The following is a 27,533-nucleotide window of genomic DNA, read 5'->3' as shown; positions in this document are numbered from 1 at the left end:
AGAGAAGGCTTCACTTGGTTGAAAATGTGACTGGCTTCCTATGGGACAGTGACCCTTATTTGATGTTATTAGGAGTACACAAAGCGCTTGAAAACTCAGATCACACTAGCATGTTACCATCTTCTGCACTTTTCATGCCAGAGTTATCTGGTGAACAGTAGCTGCTTAAGCAAGGGAGAATAACAAAAGATTAGTGTAACTGCCTACAGTTAGATGGAATAGTAAGCGTTACTGAGTGCCTCTGTTCGTTACACTGTTCCGGAACCACGAGAGAGAAATAAGGCAGCAACTGCCCTCTTCAGTCCTATAATCTAGCAAGAAAGACAAGGAAACATGCCTCTGACCACATGATCCAGTGTGAAAAGTGGAAGGGCCCACTCGAGACATGAATACGGCTTGAGGGAGCACAGAGAAGTGGCATTTCGTCCTGTATGAGGTCGAGTAAGGAAGGACTTGAGCCTCCAGGTTCTCCAGTCTTACAAGTCAGGGACTAATGCGGGCACGCAGTCGGGGGCATCCTAGGAAAGGAAGCGGCATGAGCAAAGGCATGAAAGCGCATGGCATGCTCCAGGAATGGCTCCGATTAGTTCATTCTTTGACTCACCATTTAGGAAATAGATTTGCGAGGTGCTGCCCTAGGTTCTGGAGTTACAAAGATGAATAGAACCTGTTCTCTTTCTACACCTAAACAGTCTAGAGTGGGAAACAAGTAAACAGGTAACTTAGAATTGAATCCAGTAAGGGCGTAACATAGGCAAGAAGAGACAGGGAAAGGCAGCAAGCAATTCAGCTAACCTGATCTTTGGTTGAAAATGAGTGTAATGCTACAGAAAGTCTGAGGAAGAGTCTACCAGGTGAAACAGAGAAAATGTTAGGGTTTAACTCTAGGTGTGTCTAAGGGTTGCACTGGGTTTTTTAACTTGGTGTTTTAGGCTCATTGTTAGAAGCATGGCTGATTTTAGAGTTTCCTGTCTGTTTACATTGAGTATCCAAGATCTTGCTGCGACAGGAAAGCAGTTTTTCAGACTCTCGAGATGTGTTAGAAACCAGATCGTGGCGTCCATGTGGTGATGGTGAGCTGTCCATCCCTTGCCAGCCTTCTGTTGAGGCCAGTTAGTGTTTTCAGAATGATCCTTCCGATGTTTGGCTGCATCTGATTTGTAAAGCTGCAGTATTCTTTGCCTCTTGTTCTGACTGAGTCAAAAGAAGGAATGTTAATATTCAAACTAGTTTTTATATTCATATAAAAAGCACTATTTCAAATGTTTATCCTCAGCTAAATGATAATCTTCAGGATTTTAAATGTATCTTCCACAAATGAGATCTTTAACATTATTCAAAAAAGATTTTTCAGTATTCACAGTATATGGTTACCTTAGGTCAGAATCTGATGAATATTTTTATTGAGTCAATTTTGTTTCAAATGTCCAGAGTACTTGGAGAAAATGAATGTTTCACTTTGGTCATTCCTTCCATTTGCTTTGATAATGGTAACAGCAACAGATAATACGCTTTAAAGAACATTATGCACACACGTACAGTTTATATGTGAATTATGTGGGTAGGCGAGTAGAACCTAGCTCATAAAGCCAGAAGTTAGGAGAGAATATGCACTAATGGGCCAGGGAAACTTAATTGGCCAGCAATGTTGACCTTGGTTTTTTTACAGGCCAGATTGAGACCTTTAGCTTTGGTTTTCGTTTCTTTACATCACAATTGGATTCTGACCACTGTCAAAAGGGCTAAATCCTTGAGCAGTTGCCCGCTTCCTTCTCCTTCATTAGTCACTTAAAGGATAGCCATTTGGTCTAAAAGGCCCTAGTGATCAAAACAGAATTCCGATAAATTTGTGTGCCTGCTTTGTATGCAGCTATAGAGAATGTTTTCCAGGATCTTAAGGAAGGTTAAGAAAATGATATATGTACCCAAAAGACTTTTTTGGCATGTTCGAGAGTATGAAAATACACCTCAAGTGATCTTTGGTCAATTTCCGAGGTAACCAGTGAAAAGTTCTGGAGCAGCAGTGTGGTCCCAGACCAGCAACATAACTGTCATTTGCTACCTGTCAGAAATGCAAAGTAATGGCTCCTACCCTATGCCAGCTGAATCAGAAACTCTGTCTGTGGGCCCTTTGATCTGTGTCCTAACAAGCCTTCTGTGTGATTCTGGCTCTTGCCAAAGTTAAAGAACCACTATTCTACGGAAATAGGAACCAAAATTAAATATGTACTAGGTACTTGAAATTACCAGGAATATGACTGCCTGAGCAAAGCATTTGGCCACTAACCTCTACCAGTAGGAAGTTTTAATGTTCAAGAGGGAGGGTGGGTGATGTGATCATTATCTTAGGAAGGCACACCTAGGAAGTTAAGAGTAGGACCAGCAGTGAGGTGTCAGGTGATAGTTGTAGAAGTGGGAAGGGTGATGTGCCCATTAGCTGAAGACTGGTCGGTTAGAAGAAATACAGTTGTAGGGGCTTTTTATATTTAAGAGCATGACTGAATAACCAATAGATTGAAAAGTTAAGAAAAGCTGATTTAACCCACAGGGATAAAAACATATGCATACATCTCAGGAACCCACAAGTAGTTATTTATAGAAAAATTACAGAAAAAGTTTTAATAGCCAACTTTCCCAGTTGAAAGGACTCAGTAATACAAAGAAGTATTTTAAAGTAGGCAGCAATAGGGGTTGCAGCCTTCAAGATTCCTCAATCCCTTAGAATGCTTGAGAGTGTTAACCTTGGATTCCCTGAGTTAACTCCCAAGGGGAGGGAATGGGAAGGGGAGAGGGAGGGGGGAGAGAGAGAGAGAGAGAGAGTGAGTGAGTGTGTGTGTGTGTGTGTGTGTGTGTGTGTGTGTCCCCGTCCCTTGGGGGAAGGTGGAAGACCTAAGGATGTGAAGTATCAGACAGTAAGACTAATTACTGATTACACTGTGATCTAACTGGGAATTTATACCATGTGTCAAAATCAGGTTCTCTTTGCTCAGCTGAATATCTGAAGTATAGGCTAGCTGGAATATCTTAGTTCAGTTCTTTATAAAAAGCTACTTTATGGAAATACTCACTCCTTGTAAATGCCCAGTATCAAATCGAGAGCCAGGACCAACTGGGTTAAGAAAAGTGTTAATGCAGAGAACTAAATGTGCCCTAAAATACCTGGAACAGAGCTTGCTACCCATCAATATGAGAAGTGATTTAGTTCAGCCAAACGAATAGGAACCACCTCTTGTTTGCGGGGGTTGAAAGCACTTTTTCATTTGACCAGTCTTCGGAAATGGTCTTTCCAGACCTTAAGCAGTCCTGTGTCTGTGGGTGGCAAAGAACAGACCCCCATGAGTGCCAGAGCACTGTTTATGGCATTTAGTCACTCTGTATCTCGGTGACAAGTGAGGACATGCCTCATCTTTCTACACGCGCTAATTTTTTTTCTCTCAAACCAAAATTACTACGGAATCATTGAGGAATGGAATGAGGAAACCTTGAAACCCATGGATCTAATCCCTGTCAATCCTACAATTCTCAATACACTGCCTCTCTTGATAGTTTGGTGTGCGGTTACCACCAAAGCCACCATTTTCCAATGAGCCTTTAAATCATTTGGAAATGGATTTGATAAACAATCAAGAATCCTGTGCTTTTACCATTTTTGTTTCTTTATGAAACAAACAGTAAGCAGTAGTTCTGAATGCCACATTGCATGACTAGGTCACAGAATTCCCCATTCTGCCTAGGAAGATGGCCCTTTTGAAGTTCTGTGTTTGATTTAGTGACGGCACACTATTTGTAGAAAGTGGGTTTCAGTATAAACCATAACCACAGAGGTAAATCTATGGTTCAGTATATGATCTGACGTACAGGAAGTGTCTGGGTCTAATGATGAAACTTTTTAACTTTCCAGATGACAGAACAAAGGAAGCAGAAACAAAGAATTGGTCTTCTAGGACATCCTCCTCATATGAATGTCAACCCACAGCAACCAGCATAAGCAAATGAAATAAAGGAATCTTATTTACCTTTTTTAATGAACATTAGTGTGGGTATGGCTAATTAGTTCTGATTCACCCACAAAGACTACAGTAATGCTTAGTACATTTGTAAATAATCAGTTTTATACTGTATGTATATGATTGCTACTCTAAAGGTTTGGATATATGTATTGTAATTAGAATTGTTGGCATGATGAAATTTCATTTGTGCCAAAAATATTAAAAATGCCTTTTTTGGAAGGACTAAAGAAAGCACCTGATTTGCACTTGAACCAGATTATAGATTTAAACTATAGGACATGTATTTTGTATTTAAAGCTAGAATAGCCAGTATTTATGTTTTTTATAAAACTGTGCAATACAAATTATGCAATCACAATAAATTTGTAACTCCTGATTATCCTAAAGGGAGTGCACATCTTTGAAGCTGGTGTGTTAATACTGTGTAATAAATGGTTAAATATCAAATGATGCTGCTGCCAAAATCATATTCATAGTGAGTTCCAGGCCCCTGGGCATTTCGCACCATGTAATTAGCCTGTGGTGACACTGTTTCTCGTTGCTCGTGGCATTAGTGCCTCTGTCTAATAGTGACAGTGCTCCAAGTCAGCAATGATTTTAAGAAAAGCAACTTTAGTTTCAAAGATAATTTTAAGCTTCTGAATTGATCATTTAAACTATTTCTTTAAATAAGAGAGCTAAGTTAGAAGCTCAGACTTTAGCTTATGAAGTTAATGAATTCTTTAAAGGGACCTTTTTATGCAACATTTCGAATAAATGCACACTGCTGGCCAAGGTCATCTCCTAGGTGAATTTTGGTATCACATTATGGAAATGAATAATTGATGCTGTCTAGATGATCTAGTCCAAACAGCAGAGGTGATCTTTTTCTTCATCTGAAGCAACATGCTACAGTAGCTAAGAAGTATTAAACTATATACATCCATATAAAGATGAAATATGATCCCATTAGAACTCATAGTTGAACACTGACATGTTACTCTTGTGAAAGAGCCACGTTTTGGTTTTATTTCCTTGTCACATGATTTCTTTCCTTGATGGATGAAAAGTATGAAAGGAAACTTTTATATCTGTTGCCTAGTTTTGTACATGGATCTCATTTTACAAGAGAATCTCTCTGCAAAAGAAGTTTAAAAATGTACTGAAAACAGAGTTCTGAAATGAGTCAAGTTTGTAAATGCATATATAAAAATAAATATTTAATGATGCAGAATACTATACAGTGGTGGACTGGTGACTTTCTTTTAGCATTTCTTTGTGTCTGAACAGCTATTTCAATTACCTATTTTCTTGGGGACCAATTTAAAGTACAACTGGTTTGGTTACCAGATTAATTCACAAGATGCTTACCTGATTAGTGAGAACTCTGAGGAGATCTACTTCAACAGCAAGGAGTGCTTAATACGATGTTCATTCATTCTTCTAGATGAATGACGGCCAACCAGGCTGTCACCAGCAGCGAGAGCCTGGCACACCATGGTGAAGTCAGCCATGTGCTCCCTGGAGGCCCCTGCCCCCTGAGCTCTCCCGGGGGGGGGGGGGGGGGGGGGGGGGGGGAGTGGGGGTGGCTTTACCTCGCTGTCTGGGGTAGAACAGTTGCACCGTGCTTCCATTCCTGTCCGGTGGCCAGAATCCTTCAGCAGGACAGTCAAAAATACTTCACAAGCTAACTCACCTATCCGAAGGTGGTAAAACTTGTTCCCTCCTCAAAATGGTGCCTGCCCAGGTTGCTCTTTTAACACAGAGTCTATGCTTTGGCAAATAAGAATAATTGCCACCCAATGTTGGGAACTCGATCAGGATTAAAATCCAGTTAAATGACTAGTTTCATAACCAATGCTTCCACTTTCTAAATTTGGTAACTTAAAAAAAAAAAGTGAATAATTTTCCAGGCCACGCAGTGTGTCTCCACAAAATTGTTCCATAATAAGGCAGGCCCAAGATAGACACACACTCGAATCCGTAAACCCGACAGCCATCTATGCTGAACCCCACGTGTGCTTCAGCCAGCAAGGACGTGCTCTTCCTTGGGTTTCTCTTTGATCTGTCACGCTGCCCAGCACAGCGTGGCAGTGTGTGTGGTTTGTCTCCCTGGTCCCATCCACTTCACTGGAAAGCGCTGCATTGACACGTCCAGGACGCAGCTTTTACAGGTTTGTCATGTTTCATCTGAATCCTGTCACTTAAGATATAAATCTTCATTCAATTCGCCAGCTTCAGCAGAAAAGAAATGGAATTGGAATGCCACTCCACCCTCTACGTGGTAGATCCTACCCCTGGAGTTTGGGCGTGAACACAAAGCTAGTATAATTGAAACATAAAATCTGAAGTTAAAACGTACACGGCCTTTGATGTGTAATTGTGATTTCACCTTTCTCCAGACGACGTTCCTTTTCAACATTTCTGTTTCAATGATCGAAGTCCAAATCACCTTCAAAGTTGCTTCACGTTATCAGGCTGAGTGACAAATGTGGTAATATATACAAGAAAGCCTTTTTGGCTTTATTTAATTGTCAAAGTTTGCTATAGGACCAATCCAAATTTCAAGATTTTGCCCATTTTCTTAACTAAACCATTTGTTAAGTCAAAGGGTCTGTGAAATTCCCTTACACTTTTCTAACAGTTACAGTATCTTGACCTTTGCCACTTCTGTATATAAAACCGTGGTGATAAACCTTCTTTCCCCCTACAAAGAAAGAGTCTACTCTTTGCTAGCTCCTAAGACTTTAAATGAAATTCCATCCCATAAAATTTTTCTTAGAACTCTGTTCCAGTCACCCTACACACATACAAAATGCAACTTTTTACTTCATTCTTTAAAAATTCTTTTCTACTTAACTGGTTTGTTTTCAAGTTCATGATCCTTATTCATTGTCCTTCACTCACTCAGCCAATTTTTTTATTTGGTTGTACTTTCTGAAAATGGATTCCTTGAGTTGGGTCTTGTAAAAACTGTTGTTTCATCCTGTTTAAATATTTCCTAACATCAGTTATAAAGCAAGCATGCTTTATTTCTGGATGCTAACCAGCAACACAGTCTATGCAGTGGAGCAAACTAAACAAAGCTTTACTTATGTGCTAGTGGGAAATCATCAAGACCTTCACAGTAAACTAAGGAATTGACCTGTTAAAAACTCAATTTTAGATTTCTCTATCCTCCTACTGAGCCTGATACTGCATTAATGAGAAATAGCCTGAACGTTTCTGACAGTTATTTTAAGGCTGACTTCTGGGCTGCATAGATGGAAATTTACTCCTTCAAAATTACTAGATACAAAAGGGGCAGAACTACATACACCTAAAAGTAGAGTTGGGTTTTGCAATATATAATGATATAATGATAATAATGTTTTTACTGATTCTAAAATATAAAATATGTACTTGATAGATGTAAATTTTATGGCAATAAGAGTCATCTTTATATAACAGGATATAACAAAGGGCTCCTGCGACAATATGCTGTATCCACCAAACCATTCAGCACGAGTGATTCTTTATAAGATCAGAAACTGAAACTTAGAGGGGCCCCTGGCTGGCTCAGGCGGTAGAGCATGCAACGCTTAATCTCAGGGTCATGAGTTCAAGCCCCCATGTTGGGCACAGTGATTACTTAAAAAAAAAAAAAAAAAAGAAAGAAAAGCTGAGGCTTAGGTAAAGTAATTAGCCTAAGGACTCAGCTCCAGAGTAAACAGAGGTAAGCACAGAGAGTATTCTTCCCACTTGCCACCTGCCTTCCAGAATGGGGCCGCAGCATCTCCTCAGAGATCAGTTCCCCTAACAGTCCTCCCTTCACAGAAAGTTTTGCCCTATAATGCAAACTGATTTGCTTTTCAAACTCTTTTACGAGGGGATCTACAAATTATAAAGTACTGAATATGAATACTGTGTCAAGACTGAAAACTGTGGCAGAGACAAGAGGCTCCTAAAATCTCTCTTTTACAACTGTAGGTCTCATGTCAATACCTCTCACTTAATTGCATTTTTCAAAAGGAGAATCTGTTCTCTCAATGAACGTGGCTTCCTCCAAGTGAAAATACTCAGATGTGGACTGGCATCCTATCTTACCACAGAAGTAGGTGTTTATTAGCAAACCCTTCTGTGCTCTTGTTCAGTATACTGATAATTTGCTAACAATCAACTAGAATGTTGGAAAACCCCCATCAAGATTTCAATTTTACAGAAAGTACCCAAAATTCCACCAGTTTTGCATCACAAAGTAGTGGTTAAACTTAAGTTTTGAGTAAAATGCCATGTGTGTGGTTTTTGTGGGTGGTTGCAACTCAAAACGACTATTAGGCCTCATCAGTTACCTATTGGGGAGGGCGATGATGGCAACTATAAATCAAGACAATTATGATCAGTACACTTTTCTTTCTTTGGTATTATATATACCGCATTAGCAATTCTTACAACCTAAAGGCAACTCAGAACCATAACTAGCCTTCTAGTCTGTACCCCAAATCCTGCCAAAATAAAATAAAAAGGCAGATCTCTGATGAGTTTTGACATTTGGTCAACTCCAACAATGCTTATAGAATATGAATTCTCCAGGTGCTGGTATTTTAAACTCATTGGTAAAACAAATCTCTAGCTTACTGGGACACTACATTAAAAAAGGAAAGAAAAATAAAGAAAAATTTACCAAAGGAGAAACTCAAAATACTTTAAGGTCATGACAAACCAGTGTGAAAGAGAATCCTAACACCTAGAAGTGAAACTGCATCATCCACCCAGCCTGGAAAGAAAAAAGAAAGCTAAAAACCACTACAGAATAAGAATGCGCAGTTTGAGAAAACCCCTAAGGTGAATTCTGAACAACAACAAAAAAAAGAGCCCCCGACCTAAGAAGCGCATACTGTATGCACGAACCACTAATGGAAAGAGTTCGCCAGCACTTCTGTCATTACCTCACCAAAGATGGTTGGTCCCACGTAAAGAACGAACTTTCAACAATCCAGGAATGTAACTGTTCACTCCAGACCTCAAGTTATTTCATCCCTTTTCACATGCTTGTCAGTTGTAGCATCTCATCAAGTCTTGTCAGAAGCGTTCTGTAAAAGTTCTCAGAAAGAAAAACCACGGAGATGTGGTGTGAAACTGGGAAAAGCGGCACCTAAGCACACAAGGCTTGAGGCTAAGCAGGAATTTATTCAGAGCCCACACGGCAACATGGTGGGATAAACAAGGACCCGGACGCTGGGGAGTCTCTGCAGCAGCTCTACCACTTGAGCGCTATGACTTTGAGCAAATCCTTCAGTCAGTGTAACTGTCACCTCCCCCCAGCCACCATCTAAAGAATGGACGTATCGCCACTTTTACTTCTTTGGACAAGAATGAACGTTAAAAACAATATATGTCGAGTGTCTAGTATATATCTCATACATACTCTTTCCTGTTCCTTTGCAACATAATCACTTCCTTTTTCTCATACCTATCCACAGTCTCAGCTAAATATTAAATGACCAAAGCTGCTTTCTGTTCCTACTAAATGGGCCTGATATTACCATGAAATCGTAAATTCTCACATTTTAACATGAAACATTGGGGTCACACTGAGCCATTTTTTCAGACTGTATCTCTAACACCCAAATTGTGTTTTTACTACCAATCAACTGAATTTATACAAAAAGAAAACTATCATAGCTCATGACTTCCAGATCATTACTCTTGCATTCATGATCAGTGTTGAATTCAAATCTAACGTTTCAAAATATTCTTCATGGCAAGAGTTTTTATCTTCTGTATGATCATATGTTTCCCTAGTGTATGAAGTGCCTTTACCTACATCCACATCTACACCACCCAACCCTGGTCAGTAGATTATTCTCCCTGACATCTGCATGCTCCTAAATTATACTATCTTGAACATTGAAATTCATATTTTAGACTAGATCTCACCTAACTGTTAGGGCCCAGCACTCTCCTTAATAATTTCAAGGATCCTAGGGAGGTTGCTAAAATGTTTCCAATGATTCCTTGTTACTTCTGATCCTAAGCCCCAACTGCAACCCAATTCCCATCATCTCCTTCTATTTCACTTCACCCCTACTGTGGACACAGCCCTCTCTACTCAGTCTCCAAAACACAAGAACATCTGGATGTCCTGCGAGCACATCTTGACCAGATGAAGATTATAACAGCAAATAGGAAACTACTTAAAATAGAGAATCAGACATCAAAGCTCACGCCCCCTTCCTTCTCGGCCACTGGAGGAGCAACTTCTCCTGTCTACCCTCCTGCTAGGGCCCACTCTCTCACCACTCCTGCCCAAACAAAAGCAAACTAGAGAACTTCCCTCCAGGCTCAATTAAAAACAAAAAATTATTCTTGTTTCTTTATGCAGAGCTATTTCAGCCCCTAGGTGCCAACCACTCCTAATCTAAATTAGCCCTTTACCTTGACCAAACCAAAACAGAAACAAAAAACAAACAATCCCAAGAAAAGACGACTATAAGTCTATAGTCCTTAGTTACTCAAAGGGCAATCAACTTTTTAACATAGCATTTTTTGTTTTTGAGCACTAGGTATTGTATGTAAGCGATGAACCACAGGAATCTACCCCCCAAAACCAAGAGCACATTGTATATACTGTACACTAGCCAATTTGACATAAATTTTTTTAAAATAAATTTTTAAAATAGCCTTTTTCCCTTCCGGTACATCCCTATCTTACAGAAGAAAAAAAAATATCAATGCAGAAAGGTAAAGTAATTTGGCCAAACTATAGCATCAGACCTGGGAATCCGTGGCAGATCACAACCACACTCTTCTCTATGCCGCTGCTTCCTGCACTCGGTGCAGGCCTGCTGATGAGGTGCTGGGGCCTTCACTTCTTCCCTGCCCGCCTGTTTGGGGGAAGATCTCCACGTGCCAGATAAAAATCCTGAGAGACACAAAGGAAAGTAAAAGTTCTTAAGGGTCAGTGCTGCACTAGGTAATTTCTGAATCATAGGTACCTAACACAGGGGCTCAGTATATTGATGGGACGGGGGAATATTCTTTGCAAATCTTCACTTAATCTGCTTGATGGTTTTGGAGCCTAGGACAATTAGGAGTCTTTCAATAAAGAAGGAATATCTAGCAGTGGCCCAAAGGGAGTTATATTTAGAACAAACCATCAGTCACTACTCCTGCTACTGCTAATTGTCCATTTAATCCAACAACTAACCATTGATTGTAATGCTTTGGCTCCAACAGTCTCTCTTCACAACTCTAAACCAACTTCCACTGCTCCCTCTAATCAAGTAACCCCCACCTCTCCCTTCTTTCAAGTCTTCTAACAGGTTAATGTGATGGTGTTGTCTCCATGAAGGTGTAAATTCAGACTCACGTGTGCTCTCACACTCCTCTCTCCGCCATACCCCTGGGTATAACAACCCTAGAAGACACCCTCCCTCCACGATCCGAGGACTGCAGCAGTTCTCAGATTATCCCAGAAGAAATAGAACACAATTTAGGTAACAGAAGGAAGTTATGGCCATTTTAGGTAACAAAGAATTATGGTTCATTTACATATGAACAGACATACAACACGGATGAGTCTCAAAAGCATTACGTTAAATAAATGAAGTCAGATTCAAAAGGCTACATTCATGTGTCGTTCCAGGTATATGACATTCTGGAAACAGCAAAACAACAGGGACAGAAATCAGGATCAGTGGTTGTTGTAGACAGGAAGTAGGAGGAGATTTATTACAAAGGGACACTAGGGAACTATACTGGGTGATGGAAAAATCTTCCATGTGTTGGTAGTTACATGACTACATAAACCTCTCAAATTTCATGGAACTATTAAAAAGGGTAAATTTTACTATATGTAAATTGTACCTTAGTAAACTTGATTGAAAATTTTCTAAAAACTAGTTGGGGAGGGGTTGAGGGGGTAAAAAGGCCAGGTCCAAGAATTTGCATTTTTCTTTTTTAATGTTTATTTACTTTTGAGAGAGAGAGAGAGAGAGAAAACGCATGCACGCGTGAGTGTGAGTCAGGGAGGCAGAGAGGGGGAGCCATAGGATCTGCAGCAGGCTCCAGGCCCTGAGCCGTTAGTACTGAGCCCAACGGGGGGCTCGAAGCCACAAACCGTGAGATCATGACCTTAGCCAAAGTCAGATACTCAACCAACTGAGCCACCCAGGTGCTCCAAGAATTTGCATTTTTCATTCGCTCCCCAGGTAATTCTGATGCAGGATGTCCATGTCCAGAGTCTGAGAAGCACTGCTCATGTGTGGGCTGCATCACAAGACCTTTATCCTTTTTAGCACATGCAATGTGCACACTTTGGGAATGGAGCATCATTTGACAGAGTTGAGTAGGAGGGTAAGAACAAAAAAAGTATGCTCACTGGGGAACAATGTGTGGTCCTGCTTTCAAAAAACTGTGTTCTAGAACTTGCAAATGGACAGTCCCATAGTTATGCTGCACTCGTTTCCTAATTGCTGCTGTAACAAATTATCAAAAAGTTTAATGGCTGGGGCACCTGAATGATGCAGTTGGTTAAGCGTCCAGCTTCGGCTCAGGTCACGATCTCTCAGTTTGTGGGTTTGAGCCCTGCATGGGCTCTGTGCTGCCAGCTCAGAGCCTGGAGCCTGCTTCGGATTCTGTGTCTCCTGCTCTCTCTGTCCTTCCCTTGCTCGTGCTGTCTCTGTCTCTCAAAAATAAATAAATAAATAAATAAATACAAGTTTAATGGCTTAAACAACACAATTATGCATCTGGCTGGCTAAGTCCAAAAGGCTCAGCAGAACGCTTTTAGAGGCCTTAGGGGAGAGTCCACTTGTTTGCGCTCGTTGCTTCTAGAGGCAGCCCCAGTTCCATGGCTTGTGGCTGGCTCCCATCTCCAAACCTGAAATGACCGGTTGGGTTTTCCCATCTCAAATTCCTCAACATAGTCACATCTGCAAAAACCCTTCGCCATGTAAGGTAACATTCATAGGGTTCGGGCATTAGGTTGTGGACGTCTTTAAAGGGGTCATTATTCTGCCTACACATAACCTAAGCAGAATGTAGACAAGCACTTAGGTTTAAGACAAGAACAGCACATCACCCATCTGTTTTCAAGCTTAACTGATTTGAATACAAGTGGAAGATCACATTTTCTTATGATCCAAACAGGCTAAAAAGTCAGTTCATTACCATGATCACAAAAACTGATAAAGCTATGTATGATTGCCTAAGATGGGTGTGTTGCTTCCTTTCACCTTCACTATTGATACTCTTGGACAACCAGAAGCGACTACACAAGACACACACACACACACACACACACACACACACACACACACACACCATCTTATTTTCCTCAGTTTTACTTGTGAGGATTAACACTTTAAAAATAAGTAATACCCAGTTAAATTTTTTTTTTAAAGTGGACCCTAAACTTCCCAGTCAGGGGGGGACTAATACATACCCGGGTAAGATTTTTAACATTTGAATAATATGTCATCCTTATTCTTTGGTGTCTGTACAAATCTTTTGCTTACTTTATTTCTTTTACTATTACTGAATTTTTAAAGTTTCATTTTTTTATATTCTGATTGCCAATTTTTATCAAATGTATGTTCGGCAAATACTTATTTTCCTGGTCTATGGCTTGCCTTTTTATTTTCTTAGCACAGCTCTTCAATGAGCCAGTTTTTAATTTTGATAAAACCTATTTATCATTTTTTTTCTTTTGTGGTTCATGTTTTTTGTCTTAAGAAATCTTTGTCTAAGATCCCAAAGATTTTTCTCCTATGTTTTCTTCCAGAACAGCAGTGTACAATAGAGCTTTCTGTGATGATGAAAATGTGCTCTACTGCGAGCTAGCCAATACACTAGCTATCGCTCACCACACATAGCTACTGAGGACTTGACATGTGGCTAGAACTAAGAGCTGAATTTTAAAATTGTATTTAGTTTTAATTATTTAAATTTAAATAGCCACATGTAGCTACCATATGGACAGGAAGTTCTAGAAGTGTTACAGTTTTGATTTTACATTTTGGTCTATGATACATTTTGAGGAGTTAATTTTTGTATGTGTCTGAAGTATGGATCAGGGTTCATTTTTTAAAAATATGGACATCCAATTCTTCTAGCACCATTTTGAAAAAAGACCATCTTTTACTCCAATGAGTTATCTTGGCACCTTTGGCAATGTTTCTGTCTTTTTCTGGACTCTGGATTCTGTTCCATTGACCTGTGTGTCTATCTTTTCACCAGTATCACCTTGATCAGTGGCCAACTGATCTTCAACAAGGGCATCAAGAATACAAATTGGAGAGAGGACAGTCTTTTCATCAAATGGTGTTGGGAAAACTGGGCATCCACATGCAAAAGAATTAAACTGAACCCTTATCTTACACCATATGCAAAAATAAACCTAATGGATTAAAAACTTAAATGTAAGACCTGAAACTGAAAAACTCTAGGGGAAAAAAAAAACAAAGGAAAAAGCTTCATGACACTAGTCTTACCAATGATTTCTTGAATGTGACACCAAAAGGATAGGCAATAGATTAAAAAAAAAAAAAATAGACAAACTGGGACTACATCAAACTAAAAAGCTCCTGTACAAAAAAAGAAGAAAAAAATCAATAGAGTGAAAAAGCAATCTATCAAAAGGGGAAAAAACATTTTGCAAATTTTTAAGAGATTAATATGCAAAATACGTAAGGAATGCCTACAAGTCAAAAGCATAAAAACACAAATAATTTTAGTAAATACGGGCAAGAGATTTGAAAAGAGACTTTTCCAAAGAAGACATACAAATGGCCAGTAAATACATGAAAAGATGCTCAACATCATTAAACATCAGGGAGATGCAAATCAAAACCAAAATGAGATAACCATTATCAAGAAAACAAAGTAACGAGTGTAGAAACTGGAGAAACTAGAATACTTGTGCACTGCTGGTGGAAATGTAGAATACTGCAGCCACTATGAAGAACACTGTGAAGGTTACTCAAAAAAAATGTTTAGTAAAACTGCCATATGATCCACCAATCCCATTTCTGGGTGTTAATCCAAAAAAATTTGAAATCATTTTCTCAAAGAAGTATCTGCACTCCCAGGTTTACTACGGCATTGTTCACAATAGCCAAGGGCAAAAACAGCCTAAATGTGTGTTAAAAGATGAATGGATAAAGAAAACATACTATATAGAAAACATAGTATATACAAACAGTGGAATATTATTCAGCCATAAAAGGAAGGAAATGCTGTCATATGCCTGAAAATGGATGGAACTTGAAGACATTATGCTAAGTGAAATAAGCCAGTCATGGACAAATATACTGGATTCCACTTATATGAGGTACCTAAACTGGTTGAAGTCATGAAACCATTAAATACAATAGTGGTTGCCAAGGTCTGATGAGAGGTAGAAATAAGGAGTTGCTATTCAAGGAGTATAATCTTTCACTCATGCAAGATGGAAAAGTTCTAGAGATCTGCTGTACAACACTGTGCCTACAGTTAACAATACTGTGTATACACTTAAAACTTTACTGAGGGTAGGGGGACCTGGCTGGCTCAGTTGGATAAGCATCTGACTCTTGATTTCAGCTCAGGTCATGATCTCACAGTTTGTGAGTGTGGAGACTGCTTGGGATTCTCATTCTCTCTCTGCCCCCTTCCCCTCAAAATTAAATAAAATTTAAAAACAAAAAAAAATTACTGAAGGTAGATCTCATATAAGATGTATTTAAAATTGTTTTTAAAAAACCACCTGGTCTTAATTACTGTTAACTCTATAGTAAGTCTTCAACTCAGGTAGTATCAGTCTTCCAATTTTGCTTTTCTTTTTCAAAATTATTTTGGCTGTATAAGAGACAAATGTCTCTCTATATAAATGTTGGAAATAGGCTGTTAAATCACAGAAATATAAAGGATTTTTAAAGGCTACTACAAAAAGTTATATGCCAACAAACTGGATACCCTAGAAAAGCAAAATGGATAAATCCACAGAAACATACAATCTTCAAGACTGAATCACAAAGAAATAAAAACTCTGGGGGAAAAAATTAGTAAGAAGTACTGAAACTAAATAATCAAACAATTCAAGTCTAGGAACAGATAGTTTCACAAGTAAATTATATCACTTAAAAAAGAGTTAATACCTATCCTTCTCAAATTATTCTAAATAATTAAAGAGAAAAGACTACTTCTGAGTTCATTCTAAAAGGCTGGCGTTACTGATACCAAAACCAGACAAAGACACTACAAAAAAGAAATATCCCTGATGAACACAGATGCAAAATTCAACAAAATATTAGCAATTGAACTCAACAATACATTAAAAGAATCATTCACCACAATCAAGTATGATTTACGCTAGGAATGAAAGGATGGTTCAAGACCAGCACATCAATTAATGTGATATAAGAGATTAACAAGATAAAGGATAAAAATTATATGATCATCTCAATAAATGCATAAAAGTTATCTGATAAGATTTTAAGTTTCATGATAAAAACTCTCAACCAAAGTGGGGGTAGAGAGAACATACCTCAACATTATAAAGACCATATACAATAAACCCACAGGTAACATCATACTCAACGGTGAAAAGCTGAACTCTTTTTTCTAAGATCAGGAACAAACAAGGTTGTCCACTTTCACTACTTTTATTTAACATTGTACTGGAAGTTATAGCCACAGCATCAGACAAGTATAATGAATAAAAGGTATCCAAACTGGCAATTTAAAAGTAAAACTGTCACTGCAGATGATATGATACTACATATAGAAAACCCTAAAGACCCCACCAAAAACTGTTAGAATAAATGAACTCAGTAAATTGGAAGATACAAAATTAATGCACAGAAATCTATTGTATTTCTATATACTAATACCAAACTAGCAAAAGAGAAATTAATAATTCCATTTAAATCAAAGAAAAATGAAATACCTAGGAATAAATTTAACCAAGGAGTTAAAAGATTTGGACTCTGAAAAGTGCAAGATACTGATGAGAGAAACTGAGTAAGATATAAATGAAAGCAAAGGTACACCATGTTCATGGATGGAAGAATATTTTTTAAATGTCAATACTACCAAAAGCAATCTACAGATTCAATGCAATCCTCATAAAAATACCAATAGATTTTTCACAAAACTAGAACAAATAATCCTAAAATTTTCATGGAATTACAAAAGACCCCAAAAAGCCAAAATAATTGTGAGAAAGAAGAAAAAAGATGGAGGTACCACACTCCCAGATTTCAAACTATACTATAAAGCCACAGTAATCAAAACAGTATGGTACTGGCATAAAAACAGACCAAGAGATCAATAGAATGGAAATAGGCAGTCCAGAAATAAACCCATGACAAAGGAGGCAAGAATATACAATGGGGAAAAGACACTCAATGAATAGTGTTGAGAAATAAATAGTGTTGAGAAAATTGTACCACTACACAGAAATGAATGAAACTAGACCCCTTTCTTACACCAGATACAAAAATAAACTGAAAATGGATTATAAACCTAAATATGAGACCTGAAACCGTAAAACTTCTAAGAAAACACATAGGCAGTACACTCCTGGACACTGCTCTTAACCAATGTTTTTGGACCTGTCTCCTCAGGCAAGGAAACAAAAGCCAAAACAAACTATTAGGATTAGATCAAACTAAAAATTTGGTGTGCAGTGAAGAAACCATCAACAAAATGAAAAGGCAACCTATGAATGGGGGGAAATATTTGAAAATGATGTATCTGGAGAAGGCTAATATCCAAAATATATAAAGAACTCATACAACTCAATGCAAAACAAAAAAAAAACCCCAAACTGATTTTTTAAATGTGCAGAAGATCTAAATAGACATTTTTGCAAAGATATACAAAGGGCCAACAGACACATGGAAAGATGCTCAACATCAATAATCATCAGGCAAATACAAATCAAAACTACAATGAAATATTACGTCAAACCGGTCAGAATGGCTAGTATCAAAAAGGAGTTACAAGTGTTGGTAAGGCTGTGGAGAAAAGGGAACCTTCATGCACTGCTGAAGGGAATGTACACTGGTGCAGCCACCATGAAAAAGAGTACGAAGTTTCCTCAAAAAATTAAAAAGAGAAATAACATATGATCCAATAATTCCACTTCTGGTTTACCAGAAGAAAATGAAAACACTAATTTGAAAAGATATATACACCCCTATACTTCCGGCAGCAGTATATACAATAGCCAAGATAGGAAGCAACCCGAGTCTGCCCATAGATGAATGGATAAAGAGAATGTCATAGGTATGTATGTGGAACATTATTCAGCCATAAAAAGAAATAAGATCTTGCCATTTGCAGAAACATGGATGGACCCTGAGGGTATTATGCTAAGTGAAGTAAATTAGAGTAAGACAGATACCATAGGATTTCACTTACATGTTAAATCTAAAAAACACATGAACAAACAAAACAGAAACAGAGTCACAAATACAGAGAACCAACTAGTGGTTGCCAAAGTGGAGGCGGTCATAGGGATGAGTGAAGCAGGTGAGGGTGATGGAGATGTACAAAGTGCCAGTTAGAAAATAAGTAACAGAGATCTCAAGTATGGCAAAGGGAATATAGTCAATAATATTGTAATAACTTTGTATAATGACAGATACAACTACACTTAAGCATTTCCTAGAGTATATAAATGTTGAATCATTATGCTGTGCACCTGAAACTAATATAATGTTCTTTGTTGGCTACACTTCATTCGAAAATAAATTTCCACAAAGAGGACTACTAAGATTGTGATTATAATTTCACTTAACCTATAGAGTCGAATCCATTTGGTAAGAAATGACATTTTGACAATATTCAGTCTTCTAATCCATGAACACAGTCCACTGCTCCACTAATTTAGGTCTCCTCTTATTTCTGTCATCAGTTTTGTAGTTTTCAGCATAGAAATCTTGCACATATTTTGTTATATTTATCACAATTTTAACTGTTTAGATGCTTTATAAAAAGCACTTAAAATTTTTAAAGTTCAAAATGTCTGCTGTCAGAAAAGTAGGATTAATTTTCATATATTGACCTTGTATCATGTGACCTTGCTAAACTTCCTACTAGATACAGTACCTTTTTTCTGAATTCTTTGGAATTTTCTACATAGACAACCACGCTATCTACCAATAACGGCATTTTATTCTTCCTTCCCAATCTGAATGCGTTTCTTATAGGAGTGGTGAGAGCCAAATTGGCAATTCCTTTATCTTCTCTGAAATTTTTTCATTTCTTTTTTTTTAATTTTAAAAGACTGATGCTTTATTTATTTATTTAATGTTTTATTTATTTTTGATACAGAGAGAGACAGAGCATGAAAGGGGGAGGGGCAGAGAGAGAAGGAGACACAGAACTGGAAGCAGGCTCCAGGCTCTGAGCTAGCTGTCAGCACAGAGCCTGATGTGGGGCTCGAACCCATGAACATGAGATCTGACCTGAGCCTAAGTCGGACGCTTAACGGACTGAGCCACCCAGGCACCCCAATTTTTTCATTTCTTACATGAATTAAGCAATTATCTTTATCAAAGTGATATAGGACAATGAGATGAAAGGCGATAGAATAAAAGCATTCTGTAAATCAAGCAATGCTACATATACATGCATGTATATTATATACAAATACACAATAGGTATCATAAACTAATTCATGGTGCCCAAAGTCTAATGGCTTATTTTTATCTAGCAATGCTCTCTACTACTAATTTCCAATGTTTTCAAATTTACTGTTTTTATTTTAATGAAAGAGGATAAACAAATTTAACTTTCCTTTTCTGAAGTAAAAAACCTTTGTTTGAAAACTTTTCTCAACCAGTATCAATCTTATTAGTAAATTCTTAAGGATTCGCTACACTTTAAATTAAAATTCTTGATCCCTTTATTAACATAAGAAAATAATCAGTTTTGGCTAAGACCCACACTTATATTGCACAATTTAGTTATTTCATTTGAGACAAAGAAAAAACTAAAATGTTAAAGAAAACAAGTATTTCTTGGAGTACCTGGGTGGCTCAGTTGGTTGAGCATCCTCTAGATTTCAGCTCAGGTCATGATTCCAGAGTCTCGGGATCAAACCCCAAGTTGGGCTCTGTGCTGAGCATGGAGCCTGCTTGGGATTCCCATCCCTTCCCCCGCCCTTCCTTTCTCTCTCTCAAATAAATAAATAAATAAAATGTTAAAAAAAAGAAAGGAGAACAAGTATTTCTCAAAGAAAAAATTTAAATATACAGAATTTCTTATTTTAATTTTATTTTTATGTTTTTTATTTATTTTTGAGAGACAGACGAGCAGGGGAGGGTCAGACAGAGCAGGAGACACAGAATCAGAAGCAGGCTCCAGGCTCTGGGCTAGCGGTCAGCACAGAGCCCGACGTGGGGCTCGAACCCACGAACCGTGAGATCAAGACCTTAGGTGAAGTCAGACGCTTAACCAACTGAGCCACCCAGGTGCCCCTAAATATACAGAATTTCTATCACAATTGAAAGCCTAACTTTTCAGGAAGCTTCTCTCTTTCAAAACCAAACAAACAAAACAGAGAAAACAAGATCATAAGATTCCTGAGGTGGAGGAAAATATAATAAACACGGTTTTATTCCCCAGTGTCCAATATGGTAGAGTGAAGTAATAGATATAAATTATATAGAGAGGGGCACCCGGTTGGCTCAGACAGTCAAGCTTTCCGCTCTTGGTCTCAGCTTAAGCCTTCATCTCAGAGTCATGAATTCAAGCTCCACACTGGGCCTGGAGCTTACTTAAAAAATAAAATCATGTGTATAACCTGTTAATATAAACAGTATGTGCTCAACAATGTTATTCAGCATACTATACTGTGTTAAATAATGTATGTTGAACTGAAGTAGCAAGTCAGACCAAGGACAACTAATTCTTTAAAGCTAATTTCAGGAAACTGGACTATTAACAGGCCCACTCTACAAGTGGTTACAATATTAAGATGAATAATTGAAAATAATTGAAAAAGTCAAATCCTGGAATCTCTCATGTTTTCAATTAGACAGTATCAATCAAATGACTACTTTTTTCAACAAAGACCTATGTGGAGACAAGCCACTGCTTTAAGCAAACATCTCCCATTCACTCAACAGGTCAAGACCAATCAGCTATTTATACATACTTCAGACACAAGGCATCACATACTATGTACAATCATGGTGGGCTTACGAAAAACGGGTCATATTCTGGCAAAGCATGTTGTATGATAAACAGACCATAAACAGAAACTATCCCTGGCGCTCAAGGGGCAAAATCCAGCTGGATTTCTTTATCCCTAATCCCAGTTTCAGCTGCAGGTTTTTTCCAGAAAGAACAGTAGCTTGATTTACTCAACACTCTGCTGAAGTCAGGGTGTGGTCACCCTTCTCCAAATAATATTACAAATGGATTTTCCCTGAACTCTTGTAGCAACAGGATCTTAAAGCAGTTACTGGTAAGAAAAGGTGAGAATAAGGTCAAAATGCCTGTCTATAAAAAATAAATAACAGCTTTTAACGACCACCTAGAGATGCTGGAGGCAAGGGTATTATTAAGACCAAAAGAAAGAGGTAAATACAGCACAGAACACGAATATTTTTAAAGCTTTCAACATTGAGCCACAGTAACAGTTGAAGAATATGTTTTTGCCAGCTTTCCGGATAAGTACTGACAGTTTCATCCCAAATTGTTACAATACACTATTAACTGCCCGAAATGCAAATTTATCATTTTCCTTCTTAATCCTCAGAACTGGTCTAAATGTAAGAGTGAATTCAGAAAAATCAACTAAACATCTCCTTTAGCGGTTCTAAAACACTACCAACTAGAAGCCTTTTTCTAAGGCAGGGAGAGAGAGGAATGTGCTTAATAAATTAATAACTGCATTCCTTCACTCTGGCTAGCCTAGAGAATAAAAATCAACCTCTGTTCTGCGTGTGTGCACCCCGAGCTTCTACACTGTGCTCGTATTCCCCCAGACATTCCAGCTGCTTTGAAATGAGCAACTAACTGCACATAGAAGCCTTGTGCACTGCTTCAGCCTCTAAGGTTATGAGCTACTATGTGCCCAGAACAACGACGTTTAACCTCCCCACACTATCTTTTCACTATCTCTGAAGCACGTTTTATGCCCTGATAAGGAAACTGAGTCCCACGCTCACAAAAGCAGGGCGGTTGACCAACCAGGGCAGGGAGGCATTCCAAAGCCCTGGCACTAAACCACCATGAAACTTTGATCTTCAGAGCCTGAACTAGGCACCTGTTTCCCTGAGGGCAAGGGCATGAGTTAGGTGCTCTAAATACTCACTAGGCAAGGAGTTATAGTGACGTGAAATTTCTGTTCTTCGTGGCCACTCTCAGGTCTCAAGCCCCCTAAAGGAGCGGGGAAACTGAGGCCTGGACTAAGTGACTCGCCAGAGATCACAGAGCCCGTAATGGACATAGAGAACTCTAGAGGGCTGATCCTCTGCGATTCTCAACGTTCGTTTGCAACAGGGCCCGGAGCCTCTACCTGGCTTACCCGGCCCCAGGATCCCGCAGACTTTCAGGGGAAGGGGTCTAGGCCGGGGTGCTCCCCGCCCGGATCTCTTCCGTCGACTGGAGAAAGCAGCCGCCCGCCCGGCGGCCCCACCCGCCGCCAGCTGCAAGGCACCACGCCAGGCATGTGTTGCCTGTTCGCAGGCACTCCCTCCTCCGCCTTCACCCGTTTACCACCTCCGCCCACGCTTCAGCCCTGCAGAGCGCCTGCGCGCCCCGGCCCCGAGCCCTTAGGCCCGTGGGCCCTGGAGCAGACTGCTCACGTGGGCCTCCGCGTGGCCCCGCTGCCACCAATGGCAAAACCAGACTTCGCGTTCGCCACGCCCCCTTGCCGCCCCGCCCGGGGGGAGCTGGACCCCCAGCTGGCGCTTCATTCCTGCTTTGGCCCGCGCGCCGCTGTTAGAGGTTGTCCGGGGGCGGGGCTTGAAACTCGAGGTAACTGAGGCCACAAGCTCCAGTGGAAAGCGGGGGAGGCGGGTCGGGGCAGTCCTCTGGGGAAAGGACCAGTTCCCTGGAAAAGGAAAGAAGTAGGCACTGCACACACTGCCTTCTTGGGGGAGGTCAGAAAGAACTCCAGGCTTTCCCATTTTATGGCTAAATTACTTGAACCCCTACTAGGTTTGTCAGTAGTAGCTACACGTGGACCAGTAATGATCATCTATTGAGCACTGCCTGCCATGGGCCAGGCCTCTGGTCTTCCAGTAGGAAAGCAGGCTCCTAGAGATAATCTCATCCAAGGGCACCCACTTGACCAGCGGCGTTCTCTGTAGGGTAGGCCAGGGCCAGATTAGAACTCTGTGACACTTAAACTTCTGTCCTTAACCCAATTACAGTTGTTCTCCTGCAGCTTTATCGCGCATGTTTTTTTGAAAAAAGATAAGACTGTCTAGACCATGTTGCTGTGTTCAAAACCAGATACACATACCGATGTTGTGTATATTCATATGCTACCTGCCCCTTAGGAACACGAAGTATTTTTGTTGTTTTTCACACTGCTTCAAAGCTATCATGATGGCCTCTGGCAAGACGGGACACTGATGACACAGGACTTAGCCAAACGTATGTCCCCCATTTGTCATATCTAGTAGCCTATAGTTGTGCTTGATTATGAGTTCCAGTGGACAGTTTTTTTAGGTTGTTACCTGGGTGCAAAGACTCCAGATCTTCTCCTCTACCTCCAAACTTTGTTTTCTTGTTTAGCACAGAATGGTTCCTCCTGCTTTTGTATCTTCTCTTAGGGTGCATAGTTTTACTGAAGATTTTTGTCAGACAGTTGTAAGAAGGATTAAGGAACAATGAGATTTGAAGACATTTTTAAAAACCTTTACAGATTTGAGATCTTAGTATTCTGGTTCCTCTTTGCCACTCTCTCCCCCTAAGATTTTAGAACTTGTTGCTTACCAAATGCCTTTTTTTTTTAAGTTCATTTGTTAGAGAGAAAGAGAGGGTATATGTGTGTGAGCCAGGGAATGGGAGGAGGGTGGGAGAGGAGAGAGAATCCCAAGCAGGGTCCAACTGTCAGCACAGAGCTCAATGCAGGACCCAATCCCATGACCGTGAGATCAAAACCTGCGCTGAAATCAAGAATTGAACACTCAACTGAATGAGCCACTCAGGAATCCCTTTACTGAATGCTTTTTAATTATATCTTTCTTCATGTTTGGAAGATATCTTTACTGCATTTGGATTTGTATAGCCTGAGTTGAAATTTTGGCAGAATGGAATCACTGGAAATAGGGTTTGCAGAAGACGGAGACGTGTGTCAAGGAAAGGAAGATGATAAGATGCTGGTGAAGGGAGATAACTACAGCTTAGAGAAAGAATTAAGACAAATAGAGTGGCAGATCTAGCAGATTGTTCTATATTCTAATAGTAATGATAAGCTATATTCTTGGGCATGAAGATGCATACATTTCTTATGATGACCAAAAAACATTACTGTCTCCTCATTTGAGGAGTCCTAACAGTTCTGGCAATAAAATAGGAAAGACATAGGAGGGTTTGATAGTTTAGTACCAGAAAGATAATCTAGGATCCAGTAGACCTCAGTGCACATTGTTTTAATGTCTCCATCCCACCCTCAATGTGAAAATCAATGGCTATGGTGAAGTAGCAATTGTGTAAGGTACACAGGTGTCTGCCTAAACCTGAATGCTGTTTCTGAAATTCCTGGAGTGATACAGCCTGTAAGGGCTCAAATTGGAAGGTACTAGATAACTTACTGAATGATGAGCTCCTTAAGGTGCTCCTTGTACACCTACAATAGATCTTATACGGACTGCACCTCACCAAATAATGACCCCACATCTAGTTCAGGAGTGTCCCTGTGGCAACCTATAATCCTCCTAAAATGAAGTGGGTTTTTTTAAGAATACTTGCTGAAGAAATTGTGTATTTCAAAATTATAAAGCTCCTGGTTGAAGACTTTTAGAAACACAAAAATATCTTTCAGTTTGCTTCAGGGGTCTCACATCTTGCAAGGGTTTCACACTGGTCAACACATTGTTTATCGAGTTGGCTAAATTATTCTGCCAAATCCTAGTTCCAGGATCCCTCTCCCAACTCCCTTTGAAGCCCTAATGCCTCCTGCTCCCTGCCAAAGACAGTAACGGCTGTGAAACAGAACAGTGTTTTGATTTCCCAGCCCAGGAGGCTGACGAGGAGGAGGCGGAAAAGGGGGAGGTTGTCACAGGAACATTTGATCTCTCAAGAGAGGAGATCATATGATGATTGATTAGGGAGATGTCACTAGTTAGCCAGACCAAAGCTAAAGGTTAAACATAGGCTGAAGAGTAGCCCGAGAGAACAATTGGAGAATTCATTAACTGTGTTTCTGTTTCCAGCCCCTCCCACCCCCTCCTTCCAGGCTTAATGTAGTCTTTGCCCTGATGAGAAGTAAAACAGGACTTTTGGAGTTCATGGCTCATTCTTCTCACCTGGCATGTGTGCAGACTGGTGAAGCATATTAATAGGTGACCTAGCCAACACCACATAGCTAGTTAGAGTAGCAGAACTAGGATTAGAACCTCTCGCTCTCTTTAGAGACAGCTACTCTTCCCAATTATCCCCAAAATAGCTGTCAGTTTCCTTCTACTTCACCCATGGATGTGCATGACATGGTATCCATCAACAAGTGGAGTCTCTTTCCAGCCCTTGACTTGGTTTATGACTTTATTTAACCAATAGGATGTAGCAGAAGTAACATTCTGGAACTTCCCAGTTCAGGCCCTAAAAGGTCTGGCAGCTCCTGCTTCCTGCTCTCAGGAGCCAGCTTCCATGCTTTAAAGAAGCTGGGCTTGACTACTGAGTGATGAGCCACCGCGCATGGATGGAGAGGACATGGGGAAGAGCAGCAGACACGAGGGAAGCCTCCTTAGACCACCCAGCCCAGCCCAGCCACAGGCTGAACACAGCCGAATAAGTTACCCCCACCAAGTCACATGGAGCCAAAGACCTAGCCGACTGAACTCTACCCCAATTTCTGACCCAGAGAATCATGAGAAACAGACAACTGAAAGACCCCTACATCTTCTGCCTTATTCTGTTCACTTGATTATCATAATTAAGAAATCATGGTTAGGTCTCAGAAGGAACGTGGTCAACCAACATTTCCATGTATCTTATCAAGACGAGGTGGTTTTCTGCTTTAAATTAATTCAGACACTAAGGTTGTAAGTTAGTATATTAATTTGCTGATAAACCAACCCTGGATCATTATGTTAACTTATACTTAGCATTTATCACAAAATATTGTCCAGTTCTTAATGTTCTGGGTATCTCATGATGCATCAAAGAACAGCAGAAAACTTCAGTGGCTTAAGAGAACACTTCTCCTTTTGCTCACTACTTTGCACCTCCATGAGGACCGCCATGCCGCCTCCTCACATCAGGTAGGGCTGGCTGGAAGGCTGGCTCTCTCTCACGTGGAGACTGGTGGTGGGCAGGAACCCTGAGCAGCTGGAGGTTACAACACCTGGGCTTCTCTGAGATGACCGTCTCCATGGAGCTTTCCAGGTGGTCTCCCAGCTCAGTGGCTTCAGGCTGGCTGGTGGCCTTCCACGTGTTCAGTGATCCTAAGACACAGTTCCCAAGGAAGGGATCCCAGCAGGAGCCGTATCACTTTGCATGACTTAGATTTGGAAGTCAGATGATACTCTTTCTGTCCTGCCACTGGCCTACCCATATTCAACAGGCCCCACCTCCTGATGGAGGAGTGCCAACATCACACTGTTAGAAGAGCATGTGGGAAAGGCGAGGTTAGTGCTGCCGTATCTCGCCTCACCCAGCTTCGAGACTCGGCATCTGAACTTCATGCTAGGGATAAAATCTTGATAGACTAATTCCAGGAGCTCTATTTTTTTTAAATGTTATTGCTAATTGCAATACTTGTAAGAGTTCATTCACTTTCCTTATAGAGGACACGTTTGGGGGCCACAGTATATTTTCTTTTTGCCCAGAGATGTGGATTACAACTGAGGAGAGGGGGATGTGAATAATCTACTGTTATTGCTGTTCTGTAAACCTGACCCTTCTGTTAAAAAAATAGATTCACTGCTTACAGTGGAAACAAGTAGGGTATTCATAGCAAGGTTGAGACATTATGAATTTAATCTGGCTCTGGCAACCACATATTTTCAAGAAAATTCATTTTGTAGGCTCTCTCACAAGTTTTGGATGAATGCGAATAACTTACATTTCTACCCGCACATCCATGCAGACGCACACACCACATTCACACGGTATCTTTTATTCCTGAGGGACTTCCAGCTTCTCAACCCAGTTCACCTGGTATTTTGTTTTTAATCTGGCAACAGCACACCAAAGGTATGCAGTGCCTTTTTAACTGTTGCCTTTTTAACGATTTTAACACTCAAATGCGCAGGACGGGAAGTAAAGTGTGCAGTATCCCACTGTAATTTTGGTAGGAATCATGTAGTGCCTAGCAGTTAGTCAAATTGAAGTTTATGTGTGAGCAGCAAACTGACTTTTCCGTTATTGCAAAAACGTGCCCCACGACAT

General features: G+C 39.9%; 1 protein-coding gene and 2 long non-coding RNA genes across 16 annotated transcripts in view; 1 reads left to right on the top strand and 2 right to left on the bottom strand.

Moving 5' to 3' along the window:
- Positions 1 to 5,228, top strand: part of ITPR1 (inositol 1,4,5-trisphosphate receptor type 1) — a 324,913-nt gene extending 319,685 nt beyond the window's left edge. For all 7 annotated transcript variants that reach the window (XM_029918487.1, XM_029918486.1, XM_029918483.1 and 4 more), the window contains one exon: positions 3,902 to 5,228. In XM_029918487.1, coding sequence (XP_029774347.1) covers positions 3,902 to 3,988 — 87 coding nt within the window. In that variant the 3' untranslated portion in view covers positions 3,989 to 5,228. The remainder of the gene's footprint in view (positions 1 to 3,901) is intronic.
- Positions 1 to 22,697, bottom strand: part of LOC115274941 — a 59,928-nt gene extending 37,231 nt beyond the window's left edge. For 6 of the 8 annotated variants that reach the window (XR_003901336.1, XR_003901332.1, XR_003901330.1 and 3 more), the window contains exons 1-2: positions 22,285 to 22,697; positions 8,918 to 10,893 (exon numbers count right to left, since the gene is read on the bottom strand). This is a non-coding gene — a long non-coding RNA (uncharacterized LOC115274941). Of the gene's footprint in view, positions 1 to 8,917; positions 10,894 to 12,486; positions 12,529 to 22,284 lie in introns of those variants that run through there. The other 2 variants (XR_003901328.1, XR_003901329.1) reach the window with 2 other exon arrangements.
- Positions 339 to 5,554, bottom strand: LOC115274942. The gene is made up of 3 exons (XR_003901337.1): positions 5,361 to 5,554; positions 3,160 to 3,309; positions 339 to 1,194 (listed from the first exon to the last, which is right to left on the bottom strand). It is a non-coding gene; the product is annotated as an uncharacterized LOC115274942 (long non-coding RNA).
- Positions 22,698 to 27,533: the final 4,836 nt, after the last annotated feature.

This window comes from Suricata suricatta, chromosome 12, assembly GCF_006229205.1.
Source record: "Suricata suricatta isolate VVHF042 chromosome 12, meerkat_22Aug2017_6uvM2_HiC, whole genome shotgun sequence".
NCBI classification, from domain to species: domain Eukaryota; kingdom Metazoa; phylum Chordata; class Mammalia; order Carnivora; family Herpestidae; genus Suricata; species Suricata suricatta.
Note: the sequence above shows the minus strand (reverse complement) of the source record. Positions and strands in the feature narration are given on the sequence as shown.